This window comes from Oryzias latipes, chromosome 24 (assembly GCF_053564925.1).
Source record: "Oryzias latipes strain Hd-rR chromosome 24, Olatipes_Hd-rR_3.1".
Lineage (NCBI taxonomy): Eukaryota > Metazoa > Chordata > Actinopteri > Beloniformes > Adrianichthyidae > Oryzias > Oryzias latipes.
The window spans coordinates 9187230-9212044 of record NC_136260.1 but is presented as its reverse complement, the minus strand read 5'-3'; the positions used below and the strand labels follow the sequence as shown (position 1 = coordinate 9212044).

At 40.0% G+C, this 24815-nt stretch overlaps 1 protein-coding gene across 1 annotated transcript; it reads left to right on the top strand.

The window, feature by feature from the left end:
- The first annotated feature begins 356 nt into the window (after positions 1-356).
- akap7 (A kinase (PRKA) anchor protein 7) lies at positions 357-24576 on the top strand. The gene is made up of 12 exons (XM_078942885.1): positions 357-489; positions 907-941; positions 1055-1265; positions 1995-2153; positions 2230-2378; positions 2669-2805; positions 3181-3341; positions 4524-4636; positions 5132-5178; positions 5304-5404; positions 19184-19219; positions 22549-24576. The coding sequence occupies exons 3-12, from the start codon at positions 1088-1090 to the stop codon at positions 22764-22766; spliced, it is 1299 nt and encodes a 432-aa protein (XP_078799011.1). The 5' UTR covers positions 357-489; positions 907-941; positions 1055-1087; the 3' UTR covers positions 22767-24576.
- The last annotated feature ends 239 nt before the right edge of the window (positions 24577-24815 follow it).

Here is a 24815-nt window from a genome sequence, read left to right as displayed (position 1 = left end):
AAGAGATGCCACCTTTTTTGTATTTAAAAAAACGATCTCATGTTTTTTTTTATCCATAGAAAAAATACATAAGAAAACTATAAAAATTTTGAATTGTTTATCGGTTTCTCTGGATTAATTTATTTGTTTCTTTTAATTTACTTTTAATAAATTGTTATTTTATTGCTACTCTCAGTTTGGTGTTATATGGCTATTTTGTTTTTAATATTTTCTAGTTTACTACTTGTCAGATGGTATACTGCCTTGTGTTTTGGATTTCAATTTTCCATACGGGAAAAACGAAAAAACCTGTGTGATTTTAATTCGGAATTTTGTCAATTAAAAAACAATAACTTGGCCGGAAGTCACGTGTGTTTACAAACGGTCGCATCCGGTTAGTAGCCCTCCATCTGCATGTGCTAAAACTGAACGTCTATTTGATCGAATTGTGCAGTTTTTTGGCGGCATGGTTCCTACAGGGTAGACAAAAGGCCACCCACACATTAACAGGCATGTTAAAAATATTTATTTAGTTTTATTGGCTAATTGGCAGTCTGTGTTCAGATGTACAAGAAGTTAGCATCACAGTTAGCTAGGTAACTTACATGATGATCCAGTAAGTTTGTTAGCAGATATTCTCTTTCTTCCACATTAACTCATTCAACAGTTGCAAGCTTTATTATTATTTTTTTAATGTTGCTTTTCGTAAAACGTATACATTACCTTTACTCTGGCTCTGTTGTTCTGAGGTAGATCTAGATGTTTGTTACCTCTGTTGTCAATGTGTCATGTTCTCTGGTCGTGTTTTATTTAACCTCACGTTGCAGTTCTCAAAAACTCTCGATTTACTAAATGCATTCAAAGAGTTGTCATATAATTATAAGAAGCAGTTTTCTGTGTATACGTATTGCTGCGGAAACGTCACAGCTTTAAAACCTCCTGTACACTCGTTCCGACATCAGGTAATCCGAAGTTCAGCCTGATTATTTTTTTTTTTTTTATCCTTTTAATCAGTTTCCTTTTTCAGAATGAAATGGTATTTTAGTAACCCAACTATCTACATTCTCTGTTAAAGGTTCGAGCACAGACTGGTCTTTACCTGCACAACATGAAGCCAGCCACCATCTATGGAAGAGAAACCATAGAAGTAGGGTTAGATGAAGATGAGGAAGATGGAGGAGAAAGTCGGGATGGACCTGAGCCTGGAGCGCCTCTGGAGCACAAAATGACCACAGATCAGGTGGAAACAGTGAGCATGGCTGTCAATGAAGTCTCCAAATTGTCAGGTAAGTAGATTATAGACTATGTCATCCTAAAATCTTTTCTTTTTTCAGTCAGCAGCATCGCCTATAGGTAAGATAAAGGCTTCAAAGAGATGTTTTTAAGCAATCTTGCATTTTAATACTTCAATTTTTTGTGCCTACATTGTACTTTTAATGGTAGTTTGGAAAAAAAACCACTATGATGAAAATGGCATTTCGGGTGTTTTTAACATGTTCTTGCAGAATTTTTCTGATGTAGGACATATACTGTATAAAGAAAGTAAGATTAAAATAGCTTTTTAAAGTTTTTCTTTATTCTAATCATTGTGAATCTGGAGCAGATACAAAAATGCTGTTAGAAAAACCTTGTAGGTTTTTGACACATACTACTCCGACGGGCCACAAGCTCCATTCTGATGCATCCACATACAGACAAATAGATCCATGTACGTCTCTATTTTCCTCGTCTGAGCTGGAATCTGGATATAAACTGTTTGGCTGGATAGCTCCAATGTCGCTTGCCATTTTTGTTGCACCACTAATGTTAGGTTGGTGGTGTGAGTGGCTGTAAACCAATGCTGCTCTGCAGAAACTATGTCCTCCAAAATCACACAGGTTGTTTGATTTAGGCTAAAAGTGGCATGATCATAATTAAAAGACCTCTGGTAACGCTTTGAAAATAGATCAAAAGATGATTGAAGTGGGACTTTAAATACTTTTCTACCACCTGATGTCTTTGTTTGCTCTTTAAAGGTCCTCCAGCATCAAGCAAGAAACCCTCAAAGAGTCAAAAGAGGAGGGAAAAGAAGAATCTATTTAGAAAAAAGTTCAAGGCCTCTAATATTTCTGCTGACTTGATGTCAGAACTTCCATTTGCACTTACCAGCCCCACCACATGGAAAGAACTGGGCTGTATGTACACTTTTACTATTTAAATATAACCTATTGGTAGTGGGGTTTTAGCATCTTTGTCTTTTTTCCCGTGGAGTCCCTATCCCAGAGGCAGCAGAGAAAAAGAGAAAGAGAAAAAGGGGCGACCGAGTGGACAGCGAGGAGGACGGAGACGGTAAAAAGAAGAAAAGAGAAGAAAGCAAGCGACCCAACTACTTCCTTTCCATCCCCATCACTAATACTCAGGTAAAAGCTGCACCAATGCCTTATTAAAAACAACCCAAAAACAACCGGTTTTAGAGGACATGAGTTTATTATTTAATTTATCTGACATGTACATCCTCCTTTATTAACCCCTTTAAGTCGTCTGTTGCTCATTTAGAACTTGCCTACAAATCCACGACTGCTTCTAAAATTTAACATCACCAGAAAGAACATGGAAGATTATATTTTTATATAATTAGAAATAAATTCAGGTGCGAATGGGTTAAGGAGTGATCAAAATGAGTCGGAAATTGATGTTTGTGTGCTGACAGATAACCTCAGCTGTTACTGAGGTCCAGGAAAGCATGCTTCAGCAGGAGCCCCGACTCGCCAAAGCCATGATCCCTGTCCCGACTCTTCACATCACACTACTGGTCACTCATCTGGCCAATCAGGAGCAAGTAGACCTGTGAGTTAAACGCTTCAAACGTTGGTTTTAATAATTTTTTTCCCTTAGGTTTATTGTCAGAACGCATTTTTTGTGCCAATTTAATCTAACTGCTGTTTTTCATTTATTGTGGTAAAACAACAAATGAATGTAAGATTCCTACAATGGCTGCTTGAAAATAAAAAATAAAACATGTCAAATATAAGCTGGTTTAAGTGGGCTGTAGAAAACATAAGCAGTGATGATACTCCTATGTAATCTGGATGAAGAAGAAGATTTCTGCCCTCTAATCCTGAGATTCTCTCATTATGTAATGTGGAAAGGAGGGTGTGAGAGGATTAAATGTGGTTTGATATTTGTGTGTTATGCGTATTTCTGCGTGGATATTCTCTCCAGAGCCGCGGCAGTGCTGGGTCAGGCTGAGCCGGCGGTGGCTGAGCTCCTGGGTGGGCGGGATCTGGTGCTGCCCTTCTCGGGGATCAGACATTTCCGGAAGGATGTGGTGTTTGTGGGACTGGCTGATGGGCAGCACAGACGCACGCTGGACCGGCTGGCAGGTAAGCAGCTCCTCCACACATGAATCTATGTTTTTGTTTTTTTGTTTTTTGGAAACATTTGGAAACAAGTGTGGATTGTGGTGTGAATGATTTTGGACTTTGCATTCCAGGAGGATACCTTGGTAAGTGTTGGTTCAAACTAAGTTAAGTATTTATTTATTAATGAAAGCTGTAAGAATTATATTGAAGATTAGAACATTTTGTTAATATTTGAGGCTAATCATCTCACTCAAGAGTCTGTACTGAATGTGTAAATGTAATGTAATTTCATTTAAATGGTGATTTCTTCATTGCTTCTGTTTTGCATTAAGTCCTGCTGTAGTTAAAATATATACTTTTCTGAAAATGAGTCAAAGATTTAAAATCTTTATGTAATTAATGTCAATTCTATTTGAATTACATCAAATATTTTCCATTTTTACAATGCCTACCTGTAAAACAGAGGTTGACTGTGCAACTTTTCAGCCATATGCTGTATTTTTATACTGCTACTGTCAATTAGGTTGCCTGTTTTTTGTTTTGGTTTAAATGTTGAATTGAAGTTTAAGCAACAAGATTTTGTAGTGTAAATTAAAAATAATCAAAAACACTCTTATCCTACAAATTGCTCATATATTTGACGTTGCTGCAAAATCCTTTTAGTTGGGGGGAAGAAATGACAGAAAAGTCCTAAAAAATGCTAGCTACCATTATTTCACAGTATTTATATACATAAAATGTATTAGCTTGTTTAATTTTCTTATCTTCTTTTGTTTTTAAGATGAAAAGTACTGGTTGAATAGCATAATGCCAAACACAGGAAGGGTGAAGTAGGAAGACAGACCTTCTTATCATCTTGTCGGCTCTTTCCACTCATGTTATTGATTAAATACAAAGCTTTCCCTCCCTGCAGATTTCCTCGTCTAAAAATACCCTTTTAGCTTCCCGGTAAACGTCATCAGCTGGGGTCTCAGTCTTTGTGCATTATTGTGGGGGTTTTCTTTTTTGATTTTTCATTTTTTTTGGTAAAACTGCATATGGAAGTGCAGTTGGAGAGTTAGTTGAGAGTCGATAGCTATAATTCTCACATCTGCATGGCAGGATGTCACTGTTTTTAATCGGAATTCTAAAATGCAAATAAAATAATCATTATTTAGCATTTTTTATGTTTTGATGTGATGCGTCTTCATCAAACTGCTGCAGAGTTGTTGAGGAGCCGCTTCGAGGAGCAGGGTCTTCTGCAGGGAGACTGCCGGGACTTTGAACCCCACCTCACCATCATGAAACTGTCCAGGGCATCCAAACTACGCTCTCAGGTCTGCACACATGCATGCAGCAGCCACGTTTGTTTCATGGTTTTTACCAGTGGGTTTGTAAGTGAGAAAAAAATACTTTTGGTAAGGAATATGCTTTTATATAATTTACTGTCAGATATTTCTTAATTTTCAATTTTTTGAGTATTAGTTATTTTTTACCTTTTTATTTTGAGGGAGTTCCTATTAGTTTCTCATAGAAAAGCTTTTTTGATAATCTGATCTAGTAAGAAAAAACCATAACTAAATAATTTAGGATCAAGTGTGAAGGATAAAAAAAAAGCCTGGAAGAGTTTAAAAACAAAAGATGAAGAACAGAAAGGTGATGAGGTCAAACCAGGATTCCACAGAGCATCTATTTTCTTCCCCTCAGACAGTTTGTCCTGCCTCATCCTTCCTGGCGCCTACTTTGTCACTTTTTTTTTCTGCTGTCTATGTACATTATATTGTGTTTCAAGAGGAAGTGTGTCAACCGAATGTTCATTTGTCTTTTGACAGGGTGTGAAGCGCGTTGATCCATCTCTGTATGCAGAATATACAAACAAGTATGCTCTTTATTTGTCATTTAGAAATGAATTTTAAACTAAATGTATTTTTCTTTTTGTCGTCATAATTGTGCACTATTTGTATTTGTGTGTTTTTCTAATCTGTGCCTGTTTACTTCTTTCAGATTCTTTGGAAGCCTGACGGTGGAGCGGGTGGACCTGTGTTCTATGTTAAAAAAGAAGCAACAAGATGGATATTACCACACGGAAACGTCACTACAACTGGGTTAGTCAACACTGACACACACTTCATTGAGCTAGGTGTGTATGTGGGGCTCGAATATTGCAAAAGGAGCCACTAGAGGGTGCTGTCTGCTCAAACAAACAAATTTCTTTTAGGTTGTTTCTATAACAGAAGGTGAATGGTAACTACTTATTTGAACATTTCTTAATTTTTAAAATAATGTATTTGTTTTATTTTTCCTTAAGTCTAAATGTGTGTGATGGCAGAAATGTATATGGCAGCTTTTTGGCTTCTGGATGAGTTGAAATCTAAGGTTTACATGGGTGCAGTTCACAGAGAAACCACTAGAGGCTTTACATCCTTTCCAACGTTTACTATGTATATATATTTTAATTTTTACAAACTTTTTTTATTAAATTTTATAAGAGATATTTTTTAAAGGGGGGGGGCTCTGACATTGAAGAAGACGCCACTAGAGGGTGGTGTTAGCACAAAGATGGATGATGAAAGCTGCCTCTTGATTCTCAATATTTTTAAAAGTATTCTATGTGTGTAAATGCAGAGATATATATGGCAGCTTTCTGGCTTGTGGAACACATGAAACTTAAGCTTTACCCGGGTGCAGTTCCTCAAGAGACCACTAGAGGCACAAAGGCAGTCTATTCCAGGGTTCACCAACCCTGTGCCCGCGGGCGCCAGTGCGCCCGCGAGCACCCCTTGTGGCGCCCGCAGGGAATGCACCCAAAAAAATCTTTTTTTTTTTTTTATTGAAGCAAATATTCAACAAACAACCACGGCATGTCTGTCAATGACAACAATATCAATTCTGAGATAAAGGTAGACAAAGAAAACCCAAATATGTAAACAAATATAACTTAAAAAATAATCACTAAAAGTAAGGGTCTATTACAAAAGTTTAAATAGATCAAATAAATTACACAATTTCTGGACATTCTTATGATTCATGTAATGTAAAGATTTTGAGAATAGGTTGAGGTGGTTGAGTAATCCATTAATGTGAGGATTAATATTCCTGTCTGTTTTTATTTACATTTATGTTTAAAAAGTTAAAATTAAGTTAAAGTTACAAAGGTTTAAAAGTTTAGCTTTAGTGTGTTCAATAAATATTTATCTTGTTCGGCTGCAACCTAAAGTCTGTTTTAAAATTAGGCTCCCTCTGCAACTGAGTTTGACCCCCCCTGTAATACGAGTCTAGAAAATTCATGCATGTTTTTGTGTGTAAAATGAGCAAATAAAAATAGGGCACAAAAGGAAGTCCTCAAATTGTGTTGTTTTTTTTTGGGGGGGGGGGCTAGGAGGTTTTTAGTGGCGCCCTTCATACCACTTGGTGCCCATGAAATAGCCCTCGGTCTCAAAAAGGTTGGTGAACCCTGGTCTATTCATTCCAATGTTAATCAATGGCAACTGTGATTAGATTAGATTTTTGAAAAAAAAGTATTTAATTTTATATTTGACCTCAAAAATGGGGCGTGGCTTTTTGATTTACAGATGACTGATTGACCTCCTGCTTGTCACTGGACAGCAAGTATTTAATCTGTGTTATTCAGGGTCAGCTGTGCAGAGTTTATCCTAAATCATCTGTTATCTGCTTTGAACCCTGACGGATCAGTGGTTGTAGGTTTTTCCCCAAAAAAACAAAAAAAACTGGTGTTAAGTTAAACTCCAGCTTCTGCTCATCACAGCTCTTATAAGCTGATAGATCAAACAAAACGTTCCATAAATGATTGAAAAAAATGGTTGGAAAAAAATGATTTAAAGAGAAATTATTGAATAGATAAAAATGTCATAGGATCTGCACTGATACACACAGTTTGGAAACGCAAACAACGTCTGTTTGACATTCCCCTTTGGGAGAAAAAAACATGCTTTTTGTCTTTGTTTGTTGTTTTTTTTACAAGACATGTGAGCTAAATCAGACGACGACATAAAGGAGGATTGTTAGAATCTTCAAAAATGTTACCAGAAGAAATTCCCATGACATGGTTTGGTTTTGCAACTCATTGGGATTCTCTGTGAGGAAGCACTGCCAGCAGAAGCATAATATGTTTTTTCATGTTTTTTCTTCTTCTTGTCAGAGAAGAACAGAGTTTACTCTTATCCTCTAACAGATGAATCAGTTTTGAAAATCCCTAACAAAGTGAAAATCTGCTTCAAACATTTATGGCCAAATGATTCAGATTTACGACATTTGTTTTTGTCGCGTTTCCTTTTTTTTTCTTTGTTAAATCCATTAAATAAAGCAAAAGTGCAGACTGACCGAGCTAAGAAATGCAAAGACAACGCAGCTGTGACAGACTGGAAAAATCCTGAGAGGGTGAGAAGGTCAGGCCAAGGTAGAAGACTGAAAAAGAATGATAGATGAGAGTGGATAGAGGAGAATAAAGCAGACACTGAGGATGAGGAGGTCAGACGGCGCAGACAGGGAGAGAAAATTAAGCAGGACTGGTGACATTAAACAGACAAGCACAAGTTTGATTTGGGAGCAAAGAAAGCTGGTGTGATTAAAGAGGCTTTTGATTGAAAAACGGGAATTGGTGTTGAAAAATCACCGTTTTTTGACGGATTTTACACATTTATCAATGTGTGTTGATAGTTGAGAAATTACAAATATTTTCCCCACTTCATGCACAAAGTCTACATTTTCAGACTAAACTTCAGTGAAAAAAATGATAACCGCATTTCTTATTGATCCACTGAAGCAAAGCATAATGCAGCGTGAGTTAGAGAAGCTTTGAAGGGTTTTTGAACAAATGAAAACGCCGTTTCTGTTAAACTCAAGCCAGCAAGTAGCGAAGTGGTGTGTTTGCTCACCAGTCTGTGGAGAAACACTTGTTAGTGTGTGTTGAAGTGTAAAAATCTTAAGACCCACTGTGATAAAAAGTGGTGTTTTGTTGTTTTTACCATGTTCTTGTGGCATTTTTCTGATGATGGGGGAAATATAGAAAGAAAATCCAGCTTAAAATTGCTTCCCTGAGTATTTCTCCACTCAAATCGTCGTTTTTGATGCACCGGTAATGTTAGATTGAGGTTGTGAGGGGCTGTAAGCGATTGTCACTCTGCAGAACCCATGTTCTAAAAAAACGAGAGAGTGGAAACAAAAGACCTCAGTTACGGGTGATGGGAAGGGTGGGCGGGGTTGCTTTGCACCAACAGTCCCACCCACAATTTAGAGGGGAATTTTAAACAAACTCCTGCCGCTCTGCAGAAACTATGTCTTAGAAAATGACACAGGTTTGCTGGTTTTGGCTAAAAATGGCAAAAATATCATTAAAAGATCAGAGTTTAACTTTAACTATATACTGTATTTGGAAATTTAATCAGTCAGAAAAAAATACTGCTAGTACAAATACATTTAAAAAAAATATAAATATATATTTACCTGTTTCTCTACAAATTTATTTTATTTTACTGTAAAAAATCTCGTCAAAGTGCAGCCTTTCCTTTTATTAGCTGCAACAAATGGCTACTTTAGTTCAAACTTCTAAAAAGCTGCATCTATTTCCAAAACCACAATAAAACTGTACTTTTATAAAACGGCAGTTAAATGTATTATATTTAGCTTAAGACTTAAGACTATTTTCTATGAACTGCTTTTAGCCTGAGGCATGAAAACGAACAGTTAAGCAGAGAGGAATTTCCTTCGTAGCCGTGTGAGGTTACAAAAATATCACTTGAGTCCAAACTCTAGATTCCTGCCATGTTGATGCTGTAAGGGCTCTGCTTGAGGAAAAGGTCATCGCAGGCTTTTATCATATGTGTTCATGGTTCATATTGATCTCCGGGTTAATAATGAAGCGCCTGCTGACTGCAGATGTCTTACTGGCTTAGTGTGCAGAACCGGCCTTGTGGCTGAGGAAGTGCTGAGGCTCTGCATGTGAGTGTGGAGCACAGCAAAGTCCAGCAGTGTTGCAACGTCTCCTGAAGTGCAAAAATGTATTCAAGAATACACCAACAATTAAAATAATATGGAAAAAAAAACGGCAATTACATTTTAGAAATCAAAACTAAATCCAACAAAAAGGTCAATCATCAAATCAGTGACGTCCCATAATACTTTGTTTCATTCTCTATTTTATTTTATTTTTTGATTTCTAAAATTTACTTTTTTTTCTTTTTTATTTGTTGTGATCTGTAATATGTGTTTTAGACACCTCCCATTCGAGTGTTTAAGCTAAAATAACAGGCAGCAGAGAAATTCCTCCTGCTGTTTAGCTTTTTTTTGTGATTTAGCCGAACATTGAAAGGAACGTGAGTAAACACATGCAAGTGTGGCGTAAACAACTCTCAACAGTGATCAGGCTTTGGCGATGGCAACATTTTAGCAAATCTTCGCAGCTGTGAGTGTGAGGAAGCAAGGGATTGTGGGTGAAGGAGCAGCTGTGAGCTGAAGGCAGATCTCCCGTCTCCTCCACCAGCACAGTTGAATCATTTTCCTTCCATGTAATCCTTTATTAAAGATCTAAAGAGGTCATGTGACCAAATCTGCTGAAGGGAATTTGACTAAAAATGATTAATTTCATGCATCTTCAAAGAAAAACCTTTCAAACTGTAGATTTGTTGAGTCAATATTGATTTGTGTTTGCCGTTGACATCATTTCATGTTCACAAATGGATATTTACTCAAACGTTTGATATTTTATTTGTCAGATTGAAGCTTTCAGTTGACGTGAACCTGCACTCTGGTTCTGCTGGAGGTAATTACATTGGAGTGCATTGTTATCACTTTACTGAGGAAGTCTTTATGGGCATAAATTACATCGTAACTTATGGGCTTTGCTATTACCCAACCGTACTTGCTGACTTTTTGTCGTCAAATTAAATGGAGCCCAAACCAGAGTAATGGAGAATTAAAAGCAAACGCCAGGAAACGGTTATCGATGGTCGTTCAGGGAGTGAGTCACACCTGCAGGACTCGACTGAATCACCTGATTGTTAACTTATATTGACGCAACAGTAAACAAGTGACACATTGGCCTGTTTTATTCCTGCTACTTAAAAAAAGAGAAGTGGAATGGCACAAAAATGCCATTAAAGTGACAAAGACGTGGTTTTAGGAGCTTAAATCCTTCAGACCTGGCAACGTTGTCAGGAAGATGAGATGCCATTTTTTTCATTTTTTCATTTTTTTAAACCCTGAAAGATAAAAAAAAAAGTCACAAAATTTATGTTTAATACTTTGTTTTGAATCTTAATGTGTCACATTAAGATTCAAAACAGAATAAACCTAAATGTCTTGTTTTGTATGTAAGAAAGACGTTTATGTGAATTCGATTTTGAATTGCAAAAGCCGATCCATTCTTCCTTTCTTTTGTTTTCTAAACAGTGGGGAAATTCTATTTATTAGTTGATGAAGTGTATAGAATAACAGAGCAGTTTTAAAATGTGGTGTCATGTAAACTTAACCCAGCTTTAAATCATTTTTTGTCAGTTCCTACCTTCACAGAAATCTAACACCGACTGAAAGTGTGCCAACACCCTGCTGACTTCATGCCCAATGATTTGGCTGTTTGTCCGGCATAATGTGAACATTCCCTTAAGGCAGGAGCTCTTAAGAGTTGTGTAATTAAACTTTCAGACGTCCCGAGCTCCTGACTGCACTTCTCGGATGGAACGGTTATAAAAGTCCCAATTGGAGTAAGAAAAACATACATTTAAAGGAAAACCTGTACAGTTTGAGGTCAACGACTTAAACTTAAGTTCCCAGACTTCAATTCAATACAATGTCCCTGTTACAGGTGTAAACCTGGATGATATTCTTGTTTGTTTTTTAAAATTTCTTTGTACAGATAGAAAAAATGACGAAAACTAAAAGAAAGAAATCTTAGGCTAAATTCTGGCCCTAAAGGTGTACTTAAAGGAACAGCCAAAGTAGCTTAACTTTGAACAAAAAACATTTTTATCTTTTCAAAAACCAATAAATCACTGTACCTGGTAACAAACCGATACAGGCAATGGCATCACTGAACCCTGTTGGCTTTATATTTTCTTTAAAAAAAAAAAGATGGACCTTACAAGAAAACAAACAAAAACAAATCAAATACATAGAGTTATATCAGCGAACAGTTATCAGTCCGACAGACAGCAAACAAGCTGGATCCGCTTAAGGTCAGAGATGCTGTCAGGTGTGAAATTGTCCCAGACAGGTGTCGATTGGAATCCTCTCCATCTGTGTGGGTTTTCACCACATCTAGTTGGTAGCACCCAACTTCCTGTGTTTGTAAAAATTATATCTTTTTGTGTCACTTAGAGAGGCAAAAACTGTTTGGGATATTTGAGTTTAAATGTTGTGTGTGCATGCTCACATTGATATGTATTACTTATACATAGTACTTATTTGTACTTGTTTTAAAAACACCTATGGATTTTTGATTATTTTTTTTGTTATTTAAAAGGATTTTTCTAAAGAGTTTTAACAAAAAAAGAATTGAGTAATTCAAAGGCATTTTATACATGAGACGTGACATGAAGGAGATGGATTGATTTCTAGGATATAGTTTCTGCAGAGCTGCAGGAGTCCATTAGAAATTCACCTCTGAGTTGTGGGGCTATCCTGGGGCAATAATGGGGCTACAATGGGGCTATCCCGCCGTACAGTTCTGAGCCAGATGCCAGCTTAAACCAGGAAAACAAAGACGTACATGGATCTATTTGTCTACAAGTGGATGCATCAGAATGGAGATTTTAAGCTAAATTATCTTTATATATGTCCTTCATCATAAGAAAAATGTTAAAAACACAACAAACACAACTTTCTTCGGTGTGGGTCTTTCATATAATTTTTTCTTTTTTTAAAATTCCTAATAAAAAAAATAGTTTACATTAAACTAGCACAATCTGGAGATAGCTGAGGGATCAGCTGTCCCGAAACCCAATTCATGCTACTGTTATGAGAGGGGGCGGGGCTTTTGTCCCCTCCCCCTCCACACAAACAGAGTAGTGTCCCCTTATAAACACTTGTTTTTCCTTTCTTCACCCTTTTGAGGATCTTTTTTTGTTGTTGCTGCCTCCTCCGTCCCGTTGAACGCACATTGACTTTTCCCTCTTACTCATACGCTCCTCCGTTTTCCCCACTTCAAAAACACAAAAATACTCTTTTTTTGTGTGTGTCTCCTACACACGCTCTCTAGATCCCCCCCCTTTTTTTGCGTCCTTCCTCTTCCACTCTTCCTCTCTCCTCCCTCTTTCTGATGCATGCAGCCCCTCCTCCCTGTGTCGGTGCAAAGTAGAGCAGGAGCGAGGAGCCTCCCGTTCATTCTTTTTCCCAGCATCTGCTGCCTCGCTGTGGGTTGCTCGAAGGTAACGTGGAGGGGGTTGCTTCCATCTTCGCCTGCCCTTCGAACTGGGGGGGGGAGACAAGTGGCTGCTGCAGCTGGCAAGACTGGAAAAGGGGGAAAAAAGGGGGACGAGGAGGCAGGAGGACTCAACGTTGGCTGTCTGTCTGAGAGCAAGTGGCTGAGGAAGAAGAGGGGTGACAGCAGGGAGAGAGGGGGGACAGGAGGAGAGGGAAGGAGGCACCATGGGTCAGCTGTGCTGCTTCCCTTTCTCCCAAGCAGAGGAGAAAATCAGTAAGTGTCTGCTCCTGCCTTCATATGTGGGCGTGTGTTGTCGGTGAAGCCAGTTGGGCTTCTGCAGAGGGAGGCTGCATGCGTAGAAATATGGTGCACACGGTGTGTTGCTCCCATTGTGTCTCAGCGGGAGCGCACAGCAACATGCGAGACCTGCAGATGGGGCTCGTGAGGGACAATGACCACGCCACTTCACTCCACTCGTGTGCAGTTTGGTCGTGTAAAGTAAAACACAAAAGAATGATGGCCATCTTTCAGCACCCCAGTGTTGTCGCCGGGGGGGCGTCTGACCATGACAGCTCTGGTTATTGACTCCGTTCTGTCTCATAAATCTGTACAACAAGGTTCCTCATCAGCACTGCATTCATCAAACCTTTTTAGCAGAATCTCTTATGTTAAAGTCAATTTGTCGGCTGCTTTTCTCCAGAAAACATTGGTTCTATGTTTTGAGTGTCTGCAACTTTTTAGCACTGTGTAAAAAAAACCCACAGATGTTCCCAAATAAATATGTCTGAAACACTCTTCAGGGTTTCTCTGTGATGCTATAGCAGTCTTTGGAGAGAAACGGTCAATGGAGAGCTGAAGAAAGGGAGTGGCTCGCCAACTTTCTGCTCTGCATTTAAGTGTCCCCTCTTGCGATCAATAAAGGTTGCAGAGCTCAAGTATCCAATCTGGCGAAGGTCAAACACTGACAGATTGGCCAAATGTCTCCATATTTATAAGGCCAAAACCTGAGTATTTGTTTTTTTATTCACGGTAAAAAACCTCATAGTTTAAATAGAAATGAATACTTTCCTCTGGATTGACAGCAATAATGATTGGAGCTTTTGTTTGTGACAGTCTAATGTGTTCTCAGGGATCATTAGTGGTGCAGCTTTCTGTTTTGTTTTTGTCATTCTGTAGCGGGTGAAGTGCGGTTTTTGGACGTTTTACTCAAATGCCCAGGTTTCACTTTGGTGTGGCATCCTCCAAGCTCCCCTGGGAATGCATGATCTCTGATTCATCTGCATCAAGTTGTAGCTTTTCGTCCATTAGCGAGGAATGTTAATTCCAGAAACTGAAAGCACATGCTGCTTTTGGCTCCGCTTGTGTAGCTTTGGTTTGTGCAGCTCCTGAGTTTGTCCTGAGGAGTAACATAAAGTTTTCATTCTAGTGCAGGTAGAAATAAATGGATTTGTAAGAAATCTAATATGAAAGCGTCTCTTTTTGCAACTTGTCTCACTGAAAATAAAAGAATAGTCCCTTTAAAGCATTTAAAAGGTGAAGGTTTTGAAATTTTCTGTGGCAGCATAGAGGAAAAATATCCTTTATATATTTTCCTGCTTCCGTCTCTGTCACTTCCTCCCTGCTGTCCTGTCCCCTCTCTGCTCCTCTGTCTTTCCCCGCTTGCAGCTGCATTGCTATAAACAGGCGAGCCACTGTGCCCTAATTCTGAGCCGGCATGGATGGAGGGAGAAAGGGAGAGGCTGAAGCAGGGATTTGAAGACTAATGAGGGTGGGAAAAAGGGAGGCGACGGGCTTAAAGAGTAACGGCGGCGTAGAAACAAAGGCCGAGGAGGACTGTGACCATGCACGGCGGGTTCGACGCTCCCCCGTCTGTGATGTGAGGACAGCAGGACGCGTGCGTGCTTGCCCCGTATCCGACAGACTATAGCCTCTGCCCCCGCTGAATGCGACGGGCACCGGGACAGTTCAATAAGTCAATAATGTGGCATGACCCTATAAAAATATGGGCCAAAGCTGCACACTTTCTGAAAGTCTCCCCCAGAAATGGAAGCCAACAGAAGTCTTATTGTAATTTATCAGCTGAGTGGTACAGCCTGCATGAAACATGCAAATGAAGGCGCTGGAAATGTGGATCGTCTCCGCGGTAACCCCTCACCTGCATCAGCTGCACAGCCACAGCTCGCACACGACCTTGACTTGCTCCCGCGTCTGCTCCTCAGGCTTGGTTCTACACTGCCATCAGCAATCAGATATTTTGAGATGTGGATGTGAGAAACAGTGAGGAGACACACACCAAATAGTTAAGGAATAAGGAGGAGGGGGAGCTCAACACCCTCCAATTCTGCCATTTTTCTGCCCCTCTCTCCTCCAAGCCGGGTTTCTCTTGTTTTTTTTCCCTTCTGCTTGTGGAGGCTGTCTTTTACCACGAACCCAAATGTTTACGTTAGCGCGCTCTACAAATCTGGACGGTTTTTACGTAAGTGACAGTGAAGTGGCCCGGGTCAGTGAGCAGGAGAATCCATCTCCAAGCTCTTAATGCTTTTCCCATATGCAAGGTCCTGACTTGGAGGTCGTACCAGCAGTTTAAATTACAGCATGCTCTCCAGGCTCGCCTCAGAGGAATCATGGCTGCAGTGTTTTTGCTGTGCACGAGGGTTTGAAGGTGCAGTGAGACGGGATCACATCTGCAAGAGGGGACTTCTTTTTTTTGAGTTTTTAGCTTTGCTTTAGTAACTAACAGAGTTTACTGTCAAAGAGGATGAAAGACGACACCGATTCCCCGTGTTGCTTTGATCTCACCTGCGCAGTATTTGTACATTTCCTTTTTCCACTGGAGCCAAACTCGGAAGAACAATCCAAGTGATGTTCTGCAGATTCAGTTGCTGTTGCATCATTTTCCAAACCCGTTTCATCACAGCGTGTCTTCCCCCCCCCCCCTTTTTATGTTGTCACTTGGCTCTATAAAGAAAACAAAGTCTTTTTTTTCACCTCCTTGTCAGTTCTCATCAGAGAGACTGTGGTGCTTATTTTCATCTTCAGACACGCAGAGTCCACAGGTGATACACCAGCTGCACGGCTTAAATGTCAGCTTTCATTATGGGCCAAATGTTTTCAGATTCTCTGTTAGGTTTTCCTAATCTTTTATTAAATAAAGCTATTTTGTTTCTTTCTTGGTCTTTATTTCAGTTAAAGGACCACTTCCATCACCTTTTAATCTAGTGTAAAATCATTCCCTAGTCCTTTGGTTGAAACACGCCTCTGAGTTGTGGGCAGGGTTATCGGTATGGAGCAACCTCCCCCCTCCTGCCCATTGCTGAGAGCTCTCTGTTTACACCCTCTGCTGCTAGCTTACAGCCCCTCACAACCCCAACCTAACATTACTGGGGTAACAAAAAGGGCGAGCGATGTTGGAGCTACCCAGCCGTACAGTTTTGAGCCAGATACTAGCCTCCTACTGCAAGTGGATTCATTAGAATAGAGCAGCGTAGGGAGATTGTGGCTTGCTTAGCATATTTTCTGCATGAAAATTACACTTTTTTTTTCATACAACACTTTCTCATCTGCTCCGGATTTACAAAAATTGGAATAAAGACAAAATCAGACAAAAAACATGTGATATACACCAAAAAAACATTTTAATTGGAGTGGGTCTTTTATTCTCCTTTTTTTGTTCATAAATCATGTTAATGCTTCTTATTCTCCTTTTTTCATCTTTCCTTTGAAACAATTTTGTTGGCAAGTGAATGATTTAGAATGTGGAATATCAGAAATGAAAGGACTGGTTCCTGAAGGCTCCAAACTTAAAGAGGCTTTTGTTCTGGCTCTAAAGCCGTCCCCCTGCACTGTTTGAACATTTTTAAAGTAAAGTACTTTAAGTAAAAAGATTTTGCTAAAAGCATCAAATACCTTCTCTAGTTTTTTTATATATTTTTTTTGGTACCGGATCATTTAACATCTCAGTGTTGGCTCAGAATTAAATTTTGCTATTAAAGGCTAGAAAGGAAGTTTATAGATTTGACTTCATGTCAGTGGCCAAATACATAATTAAGTAAATTAATTTGAACTTTTTTGGCAGCTTAAGGTCCGAAGTTAAGCGGCTGGGTAGCTCGGTTGGTAAGATGGGAAGCTACCATGCAGGAAACCAGGGTTCGATTCCCGTAGGGGAATGAGCAGTGGTACTGGGGGCAATTACCATATCAATGGCAAGCAATGAACATCACCAAGTGAGGGTCCTAAGGCAAGACCGCCTACCGGATGGGTCAAATGCGGAGAAAGAATTTCCCTTTGTGGGATTAATACAGTGAAAAAAAAAAAAATTGGGTTTGTGTTTTATCATGTCAATGTATGAAGAGTTTATGCTTACTAGACCGTCTGTCAGTAGGATGTGAGCCGCTGGAACGAGGCGTTAAGACTCCTGGCAGGATCGTGGGCCTGGACAGATCTTTGGCAGTTCCTCAGGAAACCTTATTAATGTTCCCAGTCTTTCCGTCAGCGTCTGTCTTTCTCCTTTCCTCTCCTTTCCAGATTATTTTCTCCGGTCATTAATTTTTTTTCCCCTTCCTTTTGTCCTCAAGCTGCCTTGTCGTTTTCACTCTCATTTAAACCTCCATACTTGATGATCCTGGCTAGTGCTGCGCCACTCCCTCCCTCATCGGCTCCCTTTCCTCCTCATGAGCTGCATCAGTCTTCTGCCGGAGCTTTCAGGAAATCAGCTGAATTAGAGTGAAAAGAAATGAGTCACATTGAAAATAATAGGACAGGATGAAACCGTTATCAGATGGGCTGATGCAGGCCAGTAAATGTAATGTGGTCCTAATGGGACATGACGGGTCCTTCTGTTGCTGCGTGTGGTCACCATTTGCTACCAGGGGTAGTGTCATCTGTTAGCAAACCGGCAAACCTGTTGACTATATGCAGGAAAATCTGAGTAATGATAGTATGAAAGCGTCAGAAGAAGCAGCATCTAAACTTGCAGGGGTGCCCAAAACCAGGCCTTGAGGGCTGACCTCCTGCTAGATTTTCAGAAACCCTACTTTATCTGCTTTTGATGACCTGGATCAGGTGTGTTAAGCCAATAAGGAGCTTCAATGGTTGGAAAACACGTAAGACACGGCCCCTCAAGGCCTGGATTCTGACACCCCTGACCTAAAGGCTGTTAACAGTTGAGGAATATTTACCAGAAGAGGACAAAGAGAATCTAATCTGCTCATGATGGACTCATCATCAAACCTTTCCAGGCTCCAGAGTCCATGAGGAGGAGACAGCACAAGAGTCTGGGCTCCTTTCTGTCTGTAAACATGGTCTCATTAGACAATAACATGCTGTCAAACCCCACTGTAACGGCTCGGCTCCATTGAAATATATGTCGCCACTCGACTTACGCAGAGTCAAGAAAGTTAGCGTGACAGGACAAGAAAGGCTGTCAAAACCAGACTGAAGTCACTTTTTAGTGTTCGGAGTACCGTCTGGTTTTTGTCTCTGTCCCCATGACAACGCAAGAAAAAGGTCAAATGAAGAGGGGGACAAATGTTTAGAAAAAGAGATGTCATAGACGGAGGAGGGAGAGTGACAGGGACGGAAGGACCGGGAGGCGGGCGATGGAGCATTAGGAAAAAGCACGGCGCGTTCTGTCGGACACGTGAGCGGTTATCTGGGTGTGCGAGCTCTCCGTCCTCCTTGTTACTTTGGAACGGCTTCTGCTGCAGCGAAGGCTTATCTGCCGCGCTTTAGCACATGTGAAACGGGTCCGGAGGTCGGCTTTACTGCCTCAATAAAGACCTTTCTTTTTGTCAGCGGAAGAATGAATGGCTAGATAAAAGGAGCTCCTCACAAACGGACAACCCAATCACAGATAGAGACAGTCGACCTTTGAGCTGGATTGTCGCCGGGGAAAAGAAAATTGCAGCCAATTTCTTGTCACTGTTCAAAAGAGAAGAAACAGGAGAGCAAATGTTTGTCTTTCTATATTGATGAAGCCACTAAATCGCATCTAAATTAATATTTCTTATGTCCCCAACTATGAATTTTCACATTATAATATTAAATGCTTTCAAACACAACTTTTATTCTGGGTTTTTCTGTGTGAACACATCAGAAATTGAGGCTTTTAATCATTTTCCGTTTGCCCTCCCACAGCTGGATGGGACGGCGATTGTTGACTTCATCGTCAAGTGATCGATTGTGTTTTATGAGCGCGTATGTGAAGATAAGTAAAAGCTTAGCTGTAAAAACACGGCTTTATGGTTTCTGCATGACAGCCTGGCTTTAATGAGTCAACAGAGGAATTCTGAAACCGTTTGCACTCGTTTAAACGTCGTCATGCGGAGGTTCTGCTGACGTTTTGAGTGCAGAGAACGATGAGAAGCTTCCCTGTGTCGTTACTTTCAGAAAGGTTCACTTTATACAGCTTTGATTTTTCAAAACCGACAGTGTTGCAGTAATAAATGTTGCCATTTTTGCGTTGTGTGCATAAATGTCTTAATGTTTGATGTCTTTGCTTGTGTTCCAGATTTGACTCAGAGTCCACTCCATACCACACGCTCAAGTACGTTTCCTCCGGACGTGTCCTCAATCAGACTTTAGAGGATTGTGATAATCATAATTTAAATAATCACTTCCTTCCAATCATGATCTGGTTTCTAAATCTGAATAAAACCGCTGATTTACCAAAATTGGAGATCTCTAAATACACATTAATATATAATTACATTTCTCAGTGCGATCGTCTGAAATTCAGCTAACTGGAATGGTCCGAGTGGAGCCAGCTTGTGTCTGTGTCCCAGCCGCCGGGCAGGAAGTGATTAAACAGCCTGTCTGCTAACGCCACAGCCTGGTTTCTGCCTCTTTAATCAGCCTCTCCCAGTTTTTCTTCAGGCAAAAAAACTTTGTTCACTTACTTTTTTCCTCAGACCACATCCATGAACCTTTCTGCCTTCGTCTCTAAAGCCTAAAGGTGGAATCACAAAAGCTCTTCATGTACATGGAACTTGAAGTAGTGCAGTCATGATTGTGGACGCCTCTGCTAAACAGATTTATTTATGCTGCCTAGCAGCAGGGAAGGAAACTAAAGGTCTGCTCCCATTTGGGTTCTCCCTCTTGAAAGGGCACCGATGTGGCGTAGATTTACAAAAAGAAAGGAAAATGTTGTGTTTAACCGTCATGTCGCTTGCTGCTGGTCAATCAGAACAACGTCCAAATCAGCAGTGATGAGTGGAGCTCGTGGATTTAAAATGGGAGCCATTAGTGGCAGAAGCAGCAGATTTGCTTTAAACGAGTCTGGATGTTATGAGAAAAAAACGAGATTTGGGTAAAAACTAGACAGCTGTGAGGGGGAAATAAATGCACCAACACTAGTGATCGTCACAAGTGTTTGTCAAAGTGGACCCGAAGTGAGCGTGTTTTGAAGGGACCTGGAGGAGTGAGGGGTTTGCGCAGACGCCGCCTGCTCTGATGAATCTCGGGTTGCGTTCGGGGAGCTGAAACTTCAGCGTAAACGAGTGGAATCCACAGCTGCGCTGCGCTTGAGTCAACAGAACATGCTGCTTGGTGTGTTGACAAAACCCCAACACACCAAGGCACCTGCTGGACCAACACACAACAGTGTTCATTATTTAGAGGTGTCCTAGTTTGTTCTGGTTTTTATCTTATTTCCTCTTCATCTACTTGCGTGGCTGTATTTTGAGGATTTTTCACAGTTTCTAGTTAACTTTAGTTATTTCAAAAGCACCGCAGGGCATCCTTGAAATTTAAATTAGAACGAATTCATAGCCTGACATTTAAAGAACAGTATCAATAGGAAAAGTGATGTGGATTTCTCCATAGTGAGCGATTCTTAATCATATTTCTCTAGAGTGTGGAAATATGTAAAATGTGTCAAAAGGATAGATGTGGGGATTAAAAAAAGGCTGATTTAGAGAATTATTTGACCTTTACCCCCGTTTCCCTCACAATAGCTGATAAATCAGAAAAGTTGCATTCTCTTCTGTTGATCCCTAAAATCAACCATTCTTCTTTTTATTTGTTTAAAATGTACTTTTTTCTATTTGTTTTAGGGATTTTATTTTAAAATGGAGAGTTTGGCTTAAAAGCGGCTTAGATCAGCCTCAGAGTGAGCTTTTTTCATTTTGTGCTCTCAAAGTAAAGTTAGCTTTTTTATTTTTGTTTTATTGTCCTTGTATTTTTCTAAAGCCTATAGTTTGGGTTGTTCTGCATTTCCTTTAATGTCATTTTTAATGTAATAAGTGCATTTAAATGCATAAATAAGTAGCTGCAGTTGTTGGAAAGTACAGAAAAGCAGAAAAACAATTTAATTGAACTTGAATACATTTATAAACCTGGGAGGAAAAACCGCTTTACATCACAGTGCGTGTTGCATCATTGCAGTGATTTTATTCATGGTTTGTTTCTTTATGTAATCCACTGACCTCACAGATGAGGCTGAACATGTATGGTAGACAAACAACAATGAAGAGGCTCCACATCATCCCGAGGATTTGGTTGGGAACCTTGTCATCCTCCCCTGTTGTCTCACCTTTCCCCAGGATTTTGTGGTGTTGAGGATTACCTCAGGGATTTTCTGCTCTGCCTCGCTAATCAAATGATGTGGTCTCAATGGTGTGTTTTTGAGCACCTGCAGTCATCTGTGTGACTCAGACAAGCTGAGTGATTTTCTAACAGTCTTTTTTTTTGTTTGTTTGTTTTTAAATGGCATACCGCTGGCTTTCCACCTTACAGCCAGACTGCCAACCATTTCTGTGTTTCTGCATGAATTATTGACTCCCTGCCTACCTGGCAGTCTTCTTTCCTTGCACTACTTTACCTTCCTTTTCCCTTTTTTCTGTCGGCATCTAAACGTCTGTCCTTTGCCTGCCGCACACGCAGCGCGTTAAAAGCTACGCCGGGTAAACAGATTCCGTTTCTCATCACTGCGGGGGGTTGATTAAAATCAATATCCGCCGAGGCGCTGCGAGAGACAGCTGCTTATTTCAGCCGTTATTTTCTAGAGCTGTCACATTTTCAGGCACCCACAGTCTTATCTTTCTGCTGTCAGTCTGCGGTGACGGCCTGCATCTCCGTATGTTATTGCCGGATTAACGGTGATCTTCCTCATCTTGAAAAGTAAACTGAGCCGTAATTTATGGTGTCATTTAAGACTCAACAAACTGAACCTTATGTACTGAAGCGATCTCTTGTACTTGTCAAGTAATCAGTTCATGTACTTTTTCAAGCCTTTACTCGACTGTTTTCCGTTTTTCTGATGCAACAGAACAGATCTCTGGTTCTTCAACATTTTTTTACAAAATTCACCTGATTTAACCAACTTTACTTCATTTTCAACCATTTAGACGTTTACAGTTTATGAAGGTTTTGTATTGTTTTGCATATCTGCATATAACACTTATGAAGTGAGTCCAACTTATCATAAGCATTAGATAGAGCTGTTTGTCTCAAATCTGTCTACTATCATACAAGGTTTTCTAGAAAATGTTTCAGGGAGTCCTATTCCATCGACCCAAAATCTTTTAACTTGTGTTTTTGGTGTTTTTAACGTGTTCTTGAAGCATTTTTTTGAGGGTGGAGGACATAAATTTAAAAAATGTAAGTTTAAAATTGCTTATTTCTTTATTGAAATCATTGTGAATCAGGAGTAGACGAAAATATTGCATCAGTATTGCTCGCTATTTCTGTTGCACCGGTAAATTAGGTTGGGGTTGAGAGAGAATGTAAGCAAATGTTTTTTTTAAGGCTTAAATTATCAGTTAATTTTTTTGGGCTAAATGGTTGATCATTTTAGCTTTGTTGCTGTGGAAACAGATGTAAAAGTCCCTAAATATTTCAAATTAAATTTATGTTTTTTTTACTTTTTTGCCTCAGGTGGGCGTCGCCGGTCTGAACCCGATGAGGCGGAGCTTCTGAAAGTGAGCAAACGATTGGTGGAGGACGCCATCAATCGTGCTTTGCAACAGTACAAGCAGGAAACACTTCAAAATGGGGGCGGTCCCAACGCAACTGCGACGAAGCCCCCAGGAAGTACAGAGGAAACCTCTGCCAAGACGGACACTATAGCAAATTCCACAGACAACAGGAAGTGACATCATCTGGCGCGTCGTGATTAAGCAAGCAGCCCTGAAAACCTCAACTCGGGCTCGATGACCAGGAGAGAAATTCCTTACGTTGAAGGCGTGACGCCTAAACCAGCCTACCGGTCATCCACCCATCTAGACATGCTGGACCTGCTCCCAGCTGAGCTAGCTATACTACTTTATATTACAGCTTCAAATCAAAGCCAGTCGACCGTTCCAACTGGTCAGCGAGTTGATCCAGTTTGACTGATTCTGCTGTCAAACATCAAAGAGGAAGCGGCCCCAATGACACGTTCACTTCACTGTGACCTGCCACGCACAAACTGCCCTTTTAGAACAAGATGTTTATCTTTTATACACAGTTTGGGTAGTTATATAGAAGATCTAATAAAGGACCCCATCGATCCTGCCGATTCCAGTGGAAAATCTAAAGTATATGGCTACAGTCGATAACCAGTGAAACCTGTTTCTTGCACTTTGGTTGAGCCTTGATGGTTGGTTTGTTCACTACACAACATGGATTCCTTTTTTTTTTCAGCGTTTTCTTTTAAACCTAAGACTTCCGCCGGCGCTCCCAAACAGCAGCAGAGGTTACAAGCTAGTAAAAGGTTTTGAATAAAGCAGATCCATTTGGGAGGAAACTTGGACAAAGTGGTCTGTTGATCCAAAGTGGACCTTTTTGCTTGGATCCACGGACGGCCGTCGTGATCTAAAACCACTGAAAACGCTAACACAACAAAAGACGATGAGAGACGGCGGCGGCGATGCCAGGAAAGAATTCACTACACTCTTAAGTGGCCAAGAACACGTCTTGACATCAACAGTGCCAAAACCTCAAAGAAAACTGTCCAACCTTCACTTCCTGTCTGCTTGTGCGTGGATCTCCTTCTTTTTTTTTTTTGCATATGATTATGTGTGAAAACCACAGGCTTAATATTTATTACATGAGTGTTCAACATGTGTGACACATGGGAGTCAGTGCTGTCTAGAGTTTTTAGCCCGATCTTAGAAGTTCTGTTATTTGGTTGTTTTTCAATTTAACCTTTATTTTGAAATTGTAACATCCAGATTGTTACCCATCAATGGAAAACTAAAAGCAATGATTGGATGGACTTGAGGCCAGCAAAACAGCATTTTGATCAAGTTGAATGTTTGTTTAGTTTAGAAATTTTTTTTGCTGTTAAAGTAAAAAAAAGATTAGGAAAATAATCCCTGTTAGAAAAATATACTTTAAATGAAGATTTTATGTTTTTTAAAGGAGACTATAACTACTTAGTTTGTATTTTTCAAACCTTAAAAAGCACAAAATTGTCTTTTAACAACAAAGCAGTCCAAAAAAAAAAAAAGAGTAGAAATCTTTTATTTCTGGGTTGTTTTAAGTGCAAAGGTGAAAAGGATTTGCCAAAGTCTTTCCAAATAAAATGAAGCTGTGGCTGAAGGGTTAAATTCTTGAGTTAAATGTAAAATGAAGAAAATGTATGATGGAGTGGAATGGGTTTTTGACATCCATGGATGAAAGCCGAAAGGTCAAAAACACAGGAACACACAAAATCAACAAATCCCCTTTAAAGCACAGAAAGACCTGTTGTCTGTTCATCAGTGTGTTTGTGTTTGCAGGAGGCGCACCTCTCTGAGTCAGTCACGCCTCCGTCGGGCACTTAGTGTGTGTGAACACACTCTCACCTCTTGTGTTTTTTTTACTCCCGTGTGCTCATGTGTGTGCCGGGCCGTGTGGGTGTGTTCTTTGTACTGTGTTCTGTAGATCCCAGCTCTGACATGTTTGAACAATAAAAGAGGATATGAGATTCAAAAGTGATAACTCAGTCTCCGTCTCCGGCTGTGAGTCTGTGTGAAGCTCCTCTGTGGTCACAAACGATGCGTTCGTGTGTCCGCTGCACCCTTTTTGACTCACAAAAAAACCGGAAATGTTTGTTTTACGTCACTTTAAAACCAAAGCTAAGCTCCTGTTGGGAAGAAAATCACTTGATTTAATGTTTTAAGCCTTTGACATAAACAAAAAAACACGTTTGAAAATTCATTTGCAGCTTTGATTGAGCT

Bases quoted from the DNA above. Each gene is read 5' to 3' on its own strand.
- akap7 (XM_078942885.1), top strand. From the start codon at position 1,088: ATGAAGCCAGCCACCATCTATGGAAGAGAAACCATAGAAGTAGGGTTA. The intron at 5,179-5,303 runs GTATGCTCTTTA...TACTTCTTTCAG, and splicing joins TATGCAGAATATACAAACAA to ATTCTTTGGAAGCCTGACGG. The intron at 5,405-19,183 runs GTTAGTCAACAC...CTTGTGTTCCAG, and splicing joins GGAAACGTCACTACAACTGG to ATTTGACTCAGAGTCCACTC.